Source organism: Orussus abietinus, unplaced genomic scaffold, assembly GCF_000612105.2.
Source record: "Orussus abietinus isolate OABI.00-Male unplaced genomic scaffold, Oabi_2.0 scaffold4, whole genome shotgun sequence".
Lineage (NCBI taxonomy): Eukaryota > Metazoa > Arthropoda > Insecta > Hymenoptera > Orussidae > Orussus > Orussus abietinus.
Window position 1 is genome coordinate 2,043,284 of NW_019396014.1, and position 13,514 is coordinate 2,056,797.

Here is a 13,514-nt window from a genome sequence, read left to right on the forward strand (position 1 = left end):
CTCAGCACATCCGCCATTTTGGGCGCACCGAGTGCACGGACGACAGTCGTTACCAAGATTGCAGTTAATTGATTTAACAAGGACCCTTCCGTCCGCGCACTTAATAAATGTATAATCATAAATTTGATAATCTTCATAATCAAACTACGGGCGGTTGTAAAAATAGCCCGATCAAAAGTCGATTGAGTATATCTACCGAAACAAAACGCGTTTCAATGGTCGGTACATGCGGCTTGTAAATCCGCGTTAAAAGCCGCGCAAAAATGTATATTGAGTCTGTCTAAACGTATCGTGTTGCACGGTCTAGTGTTTTCACCTCGAAAATATTTTTCCCTCCCGTTGACGCGCTGGGGTCGCCGACGAGCGCGCGCGGTTGGTCGTTTCCGGTGGAGATTGGCTCGGCTCCAACGGAAAGGACCAATCGGGCGCGCTCGGCGGGGACACGCCTACAGCGGGGCACGTAGGGTGCAGTTCCCGTTTCTTCTCTTCTCGTCTCGCGGCTACGGTAGCGCCCCTGGCGCGCCTTTTGCGAAGCTCGGAAGGACCGACGCGCCGCGCGGCCGTCCCGAAAACTTCCGGGAAGTTCTCCGGACGTTTCCCGCGAGACGCGGGGTTCCCTGAATCTCTCGCTCGTCTAAAATGCGTCTCATCCTTGCGCTTAGGATTGTTAGGAGAAAATGCTTTGTACTCAGTCGCCTCGTAGCGAGTGGTTAGTAATCCGTGTGCCTAAGCATACTTAGTACATAGTTAGTGCGGATGTGTGCATAGAAATAAATACGAGCATAATAACAAGCGCAATGTACAAAGGCTATAAAATAAGGTGTCGACCACCACGTAATTAATAAAAACTTGAGATCATTTTCGTTATGTGGTTTTTTTTTTTTCCTTTTTCCCTCGCCATCCCTTTCGCGGTATCCCCGTAGAAGATGCGCTCTGTTGTGCGGTGGCTGTACGCGAAGGGAGCGTCCAAACTAACCTAAAAACGCTCGAGAACAACGCCGGAGACGCTTCCGGCGACTCGGCTCCCCTCCCTAACGATTCTACATGCATATACGTGCAAAGATGTGTCACGCAATCGGCGTGGCGCGCGCGTTATCCGAGTGTCGTGTGTGTGGGAGTTCGAATGTCACGTGTGTCACGTGTGTATGCGTGTGCAAAAGTGCGCCACTCTTTGGCCCCTCAGCCGCCACGGTACTTACGCGACCCTCACCATGGAGTGCGTAACATAACCTCCTCCACCGTACGCGAAGTTACATCTCGGAGGTCGCCCTCCGGCATTCGCTTAACTCCCGTCGGTTTACTCCGTGCAGTTGCGGCGGCAACGCGGGAAATTAACATTACCGGTGAATAGCAATTAGATACGTACCAACCCTGCCGGCGCGTAAACTAAGTTTACACGTTGGCCGCGTCGTTAATATTTATACTAATCGTAAGTCATAAGTTGATCGCGCGTTACGTAGTCGTTACATAACGCGCCAGACGGCATGCAACTGCGTAACGTTAAGAACTAAATATACCAATAGCACGTAGCAACGACGGCGTCACCGGGTCTAGGAAGTGCTCGCGCAGCGCCGAGAGTCGCTGCAGACTGACGTCACGGAGGGACTCGGCTCGCGTCACGGCGCAGCGACTCTCGGCGCCGAGCCGCGAGACCGCAAGCTCTCCGCGGCATAATTATCAATCGCGTTACGTAACGTAACGCGAGCGTAGTGGCTTAATGGTGTGACGGCTGAACCCTCCCCCCGTGTGTGTACGAGTGCCCCGTGCGTGTACGTGTCTCACCTGGGCCATGGACTAGCTAATAAGATTACAGTGCTACCAACACGAAACGTTATTACTTAAAGTGTACAGTCAATACGCGTTTAAATCTACATCGTATCAAAGTCCTTGCTACGGTAAGACGTAGCGGACCCCGAGCGCGGGGGTGCCGGAGGGTCCCTGAAAGCCCTCCGGAAGATCCGCGCCCCTCCCGCTGTCGTTCTCCTGCTTCATGCAGTTTCCCTCTCGTTCGGTTGCGATTTTTTATCCGGCCTCCTACCGTCTCCGGGTCGGTTTCCCTCCCCCCAGTCGCCGTGCCCGACGTCAGCCTACCGCCTATCTTACCGCGGCCTAACAAAAGATCCGTATAAAAAGGGAAGCCCCGAATAAACTGGGTCCGCTCGGGCTAAAATCCACCGAGGTGGATGCGTTCCGTCGAGTCGGTGTCGATCCTCGTTTTCCACGTTTCGTTTCTCCTCCCCTGGTCTACCCCGGATATAAACGGCACAACGCGTGGCGTAGAAAAATGGCAGTGCGACTTTCTTGCTTCGTCAAACTCGCGTACTACTTATTTAAGGATGTGTAAATCTAGGAACGGCCTCCCTCGCGGCCGGGGATTGGTCGGCGGGCGAAAGAAGTGGAGGAGAGTCCCCGTTCGAGATTGGTCCGGCGAGGTGGCGGAGATGGGGCTCGAGGTCGGCTTCTCGGACCTCGATCCCCGGTCCAGGTCCGGCGCGTCCGCTTCCGCGGACGTCCACTCGCTAGGCGAGGTCGGCCTTCACCCGGTCCCCGCCTCGCGTGCACGCTGCGTGTCCGACGATTCCCAGTCATCGCTGACCGGAACCTGACCGTCCGGTCGCGACTCATCCGATGGCCCCGCCCTCCTGGTAGGGGCCGGTTATCATGCAGGGGTGCATCGGGAACAGGGTGGTCCACGTCATGGTGGTGTACGTGGGCGACCTCATCATGAACTGCGAGCTGGGGGCGTTGGGGACGTGCGACAGTTGGGGCGGTTTGTCGGCGCTGGACGACGCGCCGGGGCTGCTGGGGGTGGCCGGAGTGGTCTGCGAGCTACTCGGAGTGACCCCCAGCTTCCGCAGGCGCATCTTCTCCTCCCACTCGTCCCAGCCGTGTCTGGGTCGGTTCAGGTTACGGTGCTGATAGAAGACCAGGCTGATCCTGGTCGGGCTCAGCCGGTTGGGCTTGCGCAGAGCCGTCGTCGCGTGCATCTCGTGCTTGGCGCACTCGAAGAGCACGCTACCGTGCCCCAGGGCGATCGCCACGCCGCCCATCTGAGAGTCCTTGAAGCACTCCTCGTTGTCCGAGTAGTCGGTCACCTCCCCTAGCGGCTCGGCCTTAGGCGGTGGCTCTGGGATAACTGGAAAGTAAGATGGCGCTCCGTAAATGTCCCACCTGGGCCCGTCCCACCTTGCCCAGCCTGGATTTACGCCTTGATAAGGCCCTGCCATACCCTGATACGGATACTGAGGAGAGTGGAAGCACGGCTCGCGCTTCGGCTGCTGGTACAACTGCGACGCGTATTCCGGGCTCTGGGGATACGGCTGGTGGTGCAAGTTGTACCCCTCCCAGCTGTTCGGGTAGGGCTTCTCGAACACCGGGTACGCGGGATAGCCGTACGGTGGGAACGCGTGGTGTCCCAGGCCCGACATCGTGTGGAAGTCCTGCACCTGCTTCATCTCCTCGGCCCAAGCTAAACAGCTGGGATTCGAGGTTGGAATCTCCTGCCGAGCGTTGTGGAAACCCTCTCGCAGCTTCGCCTCGGCCCACTCTGGCCTCTTCTGGGTGTTGGTACCTACGGGATAGTTGCTCTTCATGCCGTTTCCCAGACCCTCGTGGTATGGACTGGCCTTCGCTGGTTCTTGAGGCTTCAGGAAGGTCTTCGCCAAGTTGTTTTGGAAGGTGTTCGACTCCGGGAGGTTCTGGTTGGGAGCTGTTCTCGAGGGCGGTCTTCCCTTGGGCACTCGGAATGGCGATGGCTCGGAAGTGTCCCAGCAGACATTTTTCGCCTGCTCGGTGTTTGGATGCCGGTCGGCCCATGATGGAGTTTTGGGCTGATCCACGTGGGAATGCATTCTATCCTGTCCATTCTGAGACTTCATAGTATCCGTACCCCATGTATGCAATGGATTCCAGTTGACCGTACACCCTGTAGCAGGTTGTTCGGACGGTACCGGGGAGTAGTAATTAGGACCGGACGTCTTCGGGTCGAGGGGTCGTTGAAGGCGATTCGTGAACCTCTTCTGATCGGTTATACCCACGAAACCCTGACTTTCAATCTGCTGACCATGATGATGCTGGTCACCCAGATGGAGCGACCCGTGTAGCGGGAAGTCAGAGTTTGGCGCTCCGAAACCTTTGTGACCGTTTCCGTCCATGCACGATGTTGCAGACATGGGAGGATACAGATCCGCTGGATTAGGATCGACGGATTGATTCGGATAATTAGGACTCCTGGTAGTTTGCAGCACAGCCTGGGGGGCGTATTGCTGCTGCATCCTGGCTGCTAGATGTTGCTCCATCTGCGACTTCGGCGAGGTCAACTTCATCGAGTTCTGCATCTCCAAATAGTTTTGCGGTAAATTTCCCGGATACCGGTGTTGATTCGAGAACTTCGAGTATCCGTCCATACAGTTTTGCGGGATATTCCTGTGCAGTCCTGGGGACTGATTCCTATGTAGATCCTCCGAAGAGTTCGACGTCATGTGATGGCCTATTCTAGGTGACGCGTTTCTTTGTACTGCATCCAGGTGAGAAGACGAGGAATGAAGGTAACCACCCACTCTAGGAGATATGCTAGATTGTCTGTTGTCAAATGCGTTTTGACAGTTTCTGGACGGCGACGCGAGACCGTACCCTGCATCCGGTGTCCCAGGGTAACCCGAGCTTCTGGGCGACACGATTTTCTGGTCCTGAGGAGTCTGAGAACAGCCTCTAGGGGAGGCTGCGTACGAAGCTTCTCCCGGAGTGCTCGGATGGAAACTTCTAGGCGAAACTGGGTGTCCTCTTGGCGAATGGGCGTAGCTTCCCCTGGGAGACTCCACGGTGGAATTTGGTAGATTTCGGGATCCTGGCCTGAGGTCTTCCTGTGAAAGTGCACTTCTGGGTCTTATGTCGTCCAAACTCGTGCTGTCCGGGTCTACTTTGACGTCCCTCTCCAGCCCACCGAAAGCGTACTCGTTCCAAGGATTTAACCAGTTGTTCTTCCTCTGATCCAACCAACCGCTCCGGCCCCACTGCTGCTCGCCTTGATAACCCCAACCCTGATACATCGAAACTGGACTGTCCAGAACCGTGGAGGATACCTGAGAACTCTGCAACTGTGCGTCCATTCCCTCGAACATGGAAGCCATTTCTACGGTTAATTGCGACTCTCGTCCTGGCGTCCTGGATGGATCCTGGTGCCCTGGCGTTCTACTGGGCTCGATCATTTTTTCTGGGGTACCCTTTCCCAAGTCCTTTTTGCTGCTAGCTATATCCGGCTCGTCTTCTTTTCTCTTCTTCCCGTGGCGTCTGCAGGGCTGGAGCGGTACCGAACGTACTCTCACCTCGCAAGGATATCTGGAAAAAGCGTTTGGTCACATCGAGCGAGGTTCGGAAATACTCTAATCGGGAATATTGACGAAGGAATACGTACTTTGTTAAAACTTCGACAGCACCCGACCGAACCTTCTCTTGCTGGCCTTCTTTCGACCCATACTCGTCCGTATCGTCCATAATATACAGAGGTAGAACGTGCAATTGTTCGTCTTCAGGCTTGGTCAGCAACCGATGCTTCGTCAGGCTTACCACCTAGTGGAAAATATTTTCTTGAGCTAACGGGTTGTTAAAAGGATCTGGAAAAATATTTTAATTTCCAGGAACTTACCACTGTGCAGCCGTTGTTCATATTATGGAGGTCCCTGTGAGAATGAGCGCAGAAATCGATGCAAGCAGTGACTCCGGAAAAAGGTCTGCCCGGTTTGAACCCCAATCGACACTCGCTGGCTTCACGTTCGAATTGGGTCTGATTGTTGAAAGCTTCTGGTGCAAGGCTCAAGTAGAGGGGGGACAAAAGGGTCGCTAAAACGTGCATTCGTTCTTCTACCTCTTGTTCCTGAAACATAACGCCGCCATCAATGACCAAACGCTTCGACTACAAACAGTTTAGCAAGAGATCCTTCATCTTCACCTGTTCCTTCGTTCAAAGGTTTTAAGGCAAACAAGCTCTAAATCTCACCTCGGATCTCACCGAAAGCCGAAATTTCCTGACGGTCTTGCTTCTGGCGTATTTGCATCCATTGTAGTACATCGACCAGGAACAACCGAAGGAGAAGCTGGCTCCACAAGAGTCGGGATCGAGTCCTTGGCAGGCGCACGTCCTCGGCTCGTTGGTACCGCATCTCCTCGTCGTCGGCAAGCCGAAACGATTGAGTTTATGACTCAACAAAGAATATATCCGATCAGCCTCGTGTGTTGGTACCCCTTCCCATGCGACCATCGCAACAACGATCCACGCCGTGGCGCATTTGTGTCCCTGGCGGTGTTTCACCACGGCAAGGATTTTCTCATCAACTCCTGAACGACGAATCACCTGAAACACGGATTCCGGGTGTTACTTTAAACCAAAACCTTTCCCCTTCGCCGAAAGTGAAGGGAGACCTCCCAAAACCGAGCACCCAATCTGCCTTGGATTAACAATGAAATTTTCTACATTTTGGGAGATCCCACTTCTAGGTCTCGATTCCTTCCACAATGACCTACCCACTTGGCCAAGGGACATCCTTGCGTGGTCTTCCCCTCCTTTCCGGTATACACGACTTTCTCGAACCTAATGGCATTCCCTTTCAGTCCGGTTCTCCTCTCGAGGTCTTTCCTGAGTTCCAACAAGTTGGCAGCCGTTCCAAGATGCGTGTAGTACGACCCTGGCTCCGGTGGACCTTATCATTGAACTTGATTTTATTTACAAGATTCTCCTAGCGAAAGTATCAGTAATATTAGCAGACTCGCTGAGCCGCGAGGGTTCGTTTAGTCAGAGCCTACGCGTCATCCTCAACGATCAGGATATTCTCGACTTCCCTCTACCGTTCGCCGTGTCACGTCAGAGTGGTCCCGGACTGGTTAGTGTGTTTTCTCAATGTTAGTGTCGTGCTGTATACGCAGTGGCAACTCACATTTGTCAGCGGGGAAGCAGTTGCAGTCGGGCACTTCGGTCCTGACATTGTTCTTCAGCTTATCCAGATGATCCTGAAGTTTAGATTGGGTCTGCGTGGTCCCTCGTGGGCTGTTGGGACCTTCGTTCTTCGCGTCCGGGTTGTTCTTTTGAGGAGGATCGGCCAAGATCTCGTCTCTGGTTTGCAACCCTTGGCAGCAACCCTCCTTCAGATGTTCCGGAGTCGGTTGCTCGGTTCCACCTCGACGACAGCACCAGGAACCAACGCTTGGTGAGACCTTGGCAGGACCTCCGTCACCCCTGAATATGTAGCTTGCTGTCGTTTCTGGGCGCTGATCGGGTTCGATCTTTACTACCTTCGACAGGTTGTCATCCTCCTGCGGGATACCAGCTGACTCGTTACTTCCCGGCTCCGAACAGGCGTACTCGGCGGTCTCTTGCTTGATGACTTGCTCGGAGTCGAACTTCTCTTCTTGATTCTCGGTAGGTGTCGGAAACCTTGGCGAAGCTTTATCCCCGGTCTCGGAGACGAAGGCGTCTTCTTGCTCCTTCTCGAGAGCGTACGACTCGCTCTGCCCCTCGCTCGTGCACGTCTCATTTGTCTCCGTGCTTTTAACTTCGGTGGTGGACTTTGGAAAGCCGATCTCTTCTTCCTTCTCGCAGCCGTTCCGTTCCTCGGTACCGCTGATTCCGCTTGGAGTTTTCTGTGACTCCTGAAAAGCTGCATCGTCGTTTTCCGGAAGACTGAATCTCTGTTGAAACGACTTGTCATCGGTGTTCTGCTCCTCGACAGACTTGGGACTCCTCCACTGTCGCTGTCGTTCTCGATGATCCGTCTGATCTCTCTGTTGCTGTTGCTGCTGCTTCTGACAAGGTCTTCCTAACGCGGACTTATCTTCCGTTGCAAACTTCATAAAATTCTCAATAGCCGTTATTCCAGTTTCGGGTAAAATATTACCGTTGCTGAGACCGTTTATAGTATTCCCTCCTCCCGTCCATTCCCATAAGCCACCACCGTCGGGCAAACTATTGGCCCGATGGTGGTGGCTATGCAATAAAAAATTACCGGTCATGGATTCGTTGCTTTGTCCCATGGACATCATCCCCGACTGACTAAGGTATTGTTCCGTTCGTTTTTCTTGGAGTTTCTCCGCGTTTTCGTGGGACTCTCGTATCCTGTCGTCAGTAGGGAATTCACCATTGGGCCCACTGCTTCCGTTGGGATGCTGGGACTGAATTTGATGGTGCATTTGATGATGCTGTTGTTCCTGATGACTTATTTGATGTTGTTGCTGCATTTGTTGATGTTGCAACTGCTGCTGCTGCTGCTGCTGTTGTTGTTGTTGCTGCTGCTGCTGCTGTTGGTGCTGCTGCTGTTGTTGCTGCTGCTGTTGTTGTTGTTGCTGCTGCTGTTGTTGTTGTTGCTGCTGCTGCTGCTGCTGCTGTTGCTTATTCAGGATCATCGTTTTTAATCGACTATTCAAATTTACTCTACTCGACTGAGAATACATATTGTTATCCTGAGACTCTTGACTCTCGGGGTAGCCATTTTGCTTGCTACTCTCAGTGCTCTGTTGCTGCCACATGATTCTCTCCCCAGAATTTTGAATATCTTGTTTCGAGGTCTGTTGACCCCAACCAGGCTGATTGTTCTCAGACCCTGAGCTTGGAGACCAGCTCATTTGGTTGTCCAGTTGTTTGCTTTCCTGACTGGACTGGGTTTGCCAGGCCCCCGGCTGGTGACTCGGAGTCCTTCTCGGACTTGGCTGGGAATCCGGCCACTGTTGCTGAGGTTGCTGACTCCCGTCGCTTTTCATGCTACCTGGAGACCAATTCGGTTGACTAGTAGGCGTGTCCGGCCAGGACATCTGATTAGAAGGCGTCAGTCTCGGGTTCTGCTCGATCTTGGTCTGCTGCGACCACTGTTGTTGTTGCTGCTGCTGTTGTTGCTGTTGCGATTGCATCTGCTGTGCGGACGGGGTTAGTCGCTGATTCTGTTGAGAGTTCTGCTGACCCTGAATCTCCGAACCACTTTGCTGCCAGTTATGTTGCTGTCCGGACGGTGTCATTCTCGAGTTCTGTTGGGCACCCTGATGGTCTTGCAGTTTTGGCGAATGCTGGGGCCAACCCTGTTGAGCCTGTTGCTGGGAGGAAGGTGTCAACCGCGAGTTCTGACCGTCCCTTAATTTCGGACTCTGCTGAGGCCACGTTCCCTGAGACTGCTGCTGCTGCGATTGCTGTTGCTGCGACTGCGTTTGTTGTTGGCTCTCGGCAGGGTCCGACCATGACTGCGGCGTCTGAGGCTCCTTGACACTTCCGTTCTCCCAGCTCATGTGACTAGCCGGTCTTGGCAATTCCTGCTGGGCTTGTAGCTGCGCTACTTGCTGCTCGTTCTGTTGCTTCAAGCTGTTCTGCAGGCTTTGCTGCTGACTCTGCAGTTGCTGCTGTTGCTGCTGCTGAGAGTTCTGCTGTTGGGACTGAAGCTGCTGTTGTTGAGCCTGCTGTTGCAAGGTGTTGTCCGTCCACGTCATTCCGTTAACACTAGACATCTTCGCGTTGCTAGTGGTATCGGACCACACGTGACGCTGACTCGCATCCGATACCTGCCGCTGCAGCTGTTGCTGTTGTTGCTGCTGGGCTACCTGCGACTGCTGCCACTGATTCTGTGCTTGCTGCTGACCCATCTCCACGTAGCCTGGATATCCGTTAGAGCTGTGTAAACTCTGTGGGCCCGGTTGAAGTGGATACCCAGGCATCTCGTTTCCCGACACGTTGGTCGCTGCGATCGTGGCGAAACCCTTCACCTGCGTGTCCGTAGGGGGCTGTTGCTGGCCTTGCTGGTTCCCCTGCTGGGACGTCTGCTGTTGCTGCACGTCCATGTGGACCGAGCTGCTCCGACTCGTGGGCGTCGTAGAAGGCGGCGGAGCCATCGTCACATCCTGAAAAGAGGATCATTCGATCTGTAACTTAAAACCGATCGACCATTTAATCGTACCGTCAGCTTCCTCGACAAAGAAGAACCTGCCAGCGGCGTAGCCAGGAGTTCCTACCTCGAGCTAATCTCACATTTAATCCACCAACACCACAGGGGCGTCTCTCGGGCCTCGATTTTCTCGTTTCAACGGGACCTGGCCATCGTCCAGGCTACGCCGCCGGACGATGATTGCGCGGTGCAAAACCGTGTCTCACCTGCTGCTGATATCCATTGACATACTCCTGCCTCTCGTAGCCAACCGGCTGACCAGCGGTCACCGCTGGATCCATAAATTGGCCATTGAGAGGCCTTTGAGGTGTCGCGGCCCCCGTTTGCGGCGCCACCGGCGTCAGAGGCGACGGCTGTCCAGTAATTGTGTATTGTCCCGCGCTCCCAGCACGCTGGAACGCCGACTGGTCCGTCGTTATAAAGGCCTGCTGCTGATACGTGACTGCAAATATCGAGGCACCGATTACATCCTGCACTCTCCGCCAATATGTACCCATCTCAGCACCCTAGACTCACCAGGCTGGGGATGGTAAGGCGTCGCGGCGCTGTACTGGCTGTGGTACCTCAGCTCGTCCAGCTGATTCGGGGCAGGAATCTGCTGAATGAATTGCTGAGGGGGCCAGGCCGCCGGCGTGGTCTCCACCGTGACCGCACCCACGGGACCCACGCCCTGGTGCCACACCGTGTTCCCGAATCCCGCGGCTGGTCGGAAGCCAGCACCACTGTCGCCGTAGAAAGGCATCACTCCTGGTGACTGTGGACAGACAAGAGTTCCATAAATGTCGAATCCCATCTATTCGTCAAATTATCGAGAAATAACGTTTCAACCCCCTACGGATTCAAGAGCAAGAGGAACAAAGCCTTCGGCGGAACGTCCGGTTTACCTCGCTCGAGCTCCAGGGCCGAGCTTAATGCCCGGAGCAGGAGGAAAACCGTGAAAAGCGCCGTGAAAATTTATGGCTGTCCGCCACGTGAAAGGGCGCCTTTCACGGGTGTAATATGTGCACCGGGAGAACCGCGGTGGTCCGGCGCCACCGTCCTCGCGGGGCATTCAGAAATCGCGCATACGTGCATCGTGTACACGCAACTCGACGTACAAGTATTGCGGGTACACTCGCGACCTGGGACAATAAGTGATAACGCGACGTGGCGAGGTTTGCACATTTGCGTCGAACCAGCGTCCCCGCGTATTAGGCCGGATCTGGTTCGGGAAAAGGTGCATCGACCTCGGCGCAAGAAGGCGTCTCTCGTTCCGCAAGATGGCGGCCTCCTCCGGAGAGGTAAATGAAAACGCATGCTCTCCCCTTTTTCGGTAACGAGAAAAGGCGGCTGAGAGGAAGGGGTGGAGGGAATCGAAAGAAACGATCAACCGCGGCGGAGTTCGCCACCCCTGGAGGCCGCGGCGCCGCCACTCGGCGAGGGTTGAAATTCAAGATTCGGAGAACCACTGACTATTATCTCGGGCTCTTTCTCGCTCCTCGCATCGAGTATAGGTCTCTCCACCTCCCTCCGCTCCCCCCGTCATTCGTGCATATTTCTCGGGTTTTCTCTCTCGACCTCGCACCGCCCCGGCCTAACCCCGCGGCTCACCCTTTCGCGGATGGAACCGGAACGCTCGGCGGAAACGAAACGATATGAAATACGATAACGTAACCGCGCCGCCATCGATCCACCTCGTAAAATGCAGATTTGGCGAACCTCGGCTTCGAGCGCTCCAACGAGCTCCCATATCGACTCGTATATCTTCACCAGCCCCCCCGCGCCTCTCCTGCTCCCTGCCTCCCTCGTCAACCGAGAAAACTGCTGATCGAAACCGCCGAATTTCCCCTCCTTTATTTTTATCACCCTTCCCCGACCCCTTTACGATTTAACGGATTTATTTGCAATTTTTTTTCGATGACGCGCCCCCGCCAAGATGGCGGACGTCTTCGGGGGACGACCACCTCGGAGGGCTGGATCGCCATCCATGGCGCGGCGTGTCCGCGGACGGGGTATAATTCGTTTATCCCGCGGTCCTCCGGGATTTCAGCCGGTGTCGAGTTAATTAGTAATTAGCGAGTTCGTTTGTTGGCACGCCGCTTCATTAGCGCGAGTACGCCAACCGGCCCCGGCGGTGATGTCGCTGCGATCGCCGTTCCACCACCTGGGACGGCTCCAATTTCCGCTTATTTTCCGCAGGCGTGGAAATACAGTTTTTCACGACAATTGGGTAATTCCGCCGTAATTCGCAGGTTCCTTCTTAAGTCCTTGGGGTAGGTGTGGAGGCGTTCGACGATCGATCGCCGGAAACGATGTCAAATTCGGGTCCCGCGGCGGAAGGGTCGAGTGAGTCTCATCCCCTTCGACGGCGTGGCCACAGATCGGTGTTTGCGGTTGCGGTCGTGGTTGATAGCATCGCGGGCGGGCGTCTAGCCAAGCCGGCCCCACCCTCCTCCTCCTCCATCCAGCGACCTTCCTCGCCCTGGGGGAGAATCCTTCCGTTCCCGTGGCACCGTGACCTAGGGCAAGCGCCGATCCTCTCCTCGAGGCGCGATAAAGCGGGACGCCACCCAAACACGTCCCTAGGGAACCCCGGGACTCCGCATCCGGCCGCGGGCGTCGACCTACCAACCTTCGCTCCACCTCGTATTTCTTTACCCTCGACCCTCCGCCGACGTATACCCTCGCCTGAAAAAGTCAATCGGCGGTATTGTCGAAGGTCTCGTTTTTTGTGGATGTCCTCGAGTTAGGATCCATCAAGTAAAATCCAGAAAAGAGCAAGCTCCGATAGGAAGAAATCTGACGTCGACCTGGCACCCTTGAAAAACTCCTTTTTTTTTTAAACCGGATTCATAAACGAGTCCATTTCGATGTGGAGGAGGTATCGAGCATCGACTTCGCATCTCTCCTCCACCTTGTCTTCCTTTTCTCGCGACTTTTCGTCGACGTTTCCCCGCCTGAGTAAAAAAGTTATACGTTTGACTTTTTTAGCCAAGATCCGCATCCTTCGAGGGGAATTCAGGAACTGGCCCGTTTCCACGTGGAGGAGGTGTATCGACCGTCGAGGAGGGATCTCCGGAGTAAAATAATTCCCCGGCAGTCAGGAGTCCTCTTCGCGCGACCGGTGACGAGTGGACGCCCTTTCAGCGGCGGCCTTTCGTCTATTTTCCCGCTCGGCGAGAGCGGCTCTGAAGAGGAGTTCTTTTTGATCTCACCCCGTTGAACCCGGCGGAAGTTGAAGGCACCGAGCGGGCCGACGCGACTGTCGATCCCCGACTGAATGTGCGGTCTCTCGCGTAAACGCCACCGAGGGTGCCCGAAAACCGCGACGCCGCGTTCGGCAACAAGTACCGGCCTCACCGACCGCATTCCCACGAGAGCGGCGCGTTAACAAGGTGCTAAACTAAGGATAACCTCCTGCCCGTGTCGCCCGTCGACCCCTAAACTGCTTAAACCTCTGCCCCAATTCCTCCCCCTCAAACGCCTTAGTCACCTAAGCGTTCTCCAACACGTCAGATTCTACATTAAAAATAAAAAAAAAATCCCTTCCCTACAGATTTATGATAAAATCCATCTAGACGCCTTAGGTTCTGGCATATGCTTCTAAACTCTATTTGCTTTCTT

At 54.7% G+C, this 13,514-nt stretch overlaps 1 protein-coding gene across 3 annotated transcripts in view; it reads right to left on the bottom strand.

Moving 5' to 3' along the window:
* Window positions 1–1,660: 1,660 nt before the first annotated feature.
* The window catches only part of LOC105695736 (DNA N6-methyl adenine demethylase), a 57,099-nt gene continuing 45,245 nt past the window's right edge, over window positions 1,661–13,514 (bottom strand). For 2 of the 3 annotated variants that reach the window (XM_012417598.1, XM_012417600.1), the window contains 8 exons: window positions 10,428–10,665; window positions 10,118–10,353; window positions 6,930–9,867; window positions 6,520–6,695; window positions 5,996–6,349; window positions 5,645–5,872; window positions 5,414–5,568; window positions 1,661–5,337 (listed from right to left, as the gene is read on the bottom strand). In XM_012417598.1, the coding sequence (XP_012273021.1) occupies window positions 2,622–5,337; window positions 5,414–5,568; window positions 5,645–5,872; window positions 5,996–6,349; window positions 6,520–6,695; window positions 6,930–9,867; window positions 10,118–10,353; window positions 10,428–10,665 (7,041 nt within the window). In that variant the 3' untranslated portion in view covers window positions 1,661–2,621. The remainder of the gene's footprint in view (window positions 5,338–5,413; window positions 5,569–5,644; window positions 5,873–5,995; window positions 6,350–6,519; window positions 6,696–6,929; window positions 9,868–10,117; window positions 10,354–10,427; window positions 10,666–13,514) is intronic. The other variant, XM_012417599.1, reaches the window with a different exon arrangement.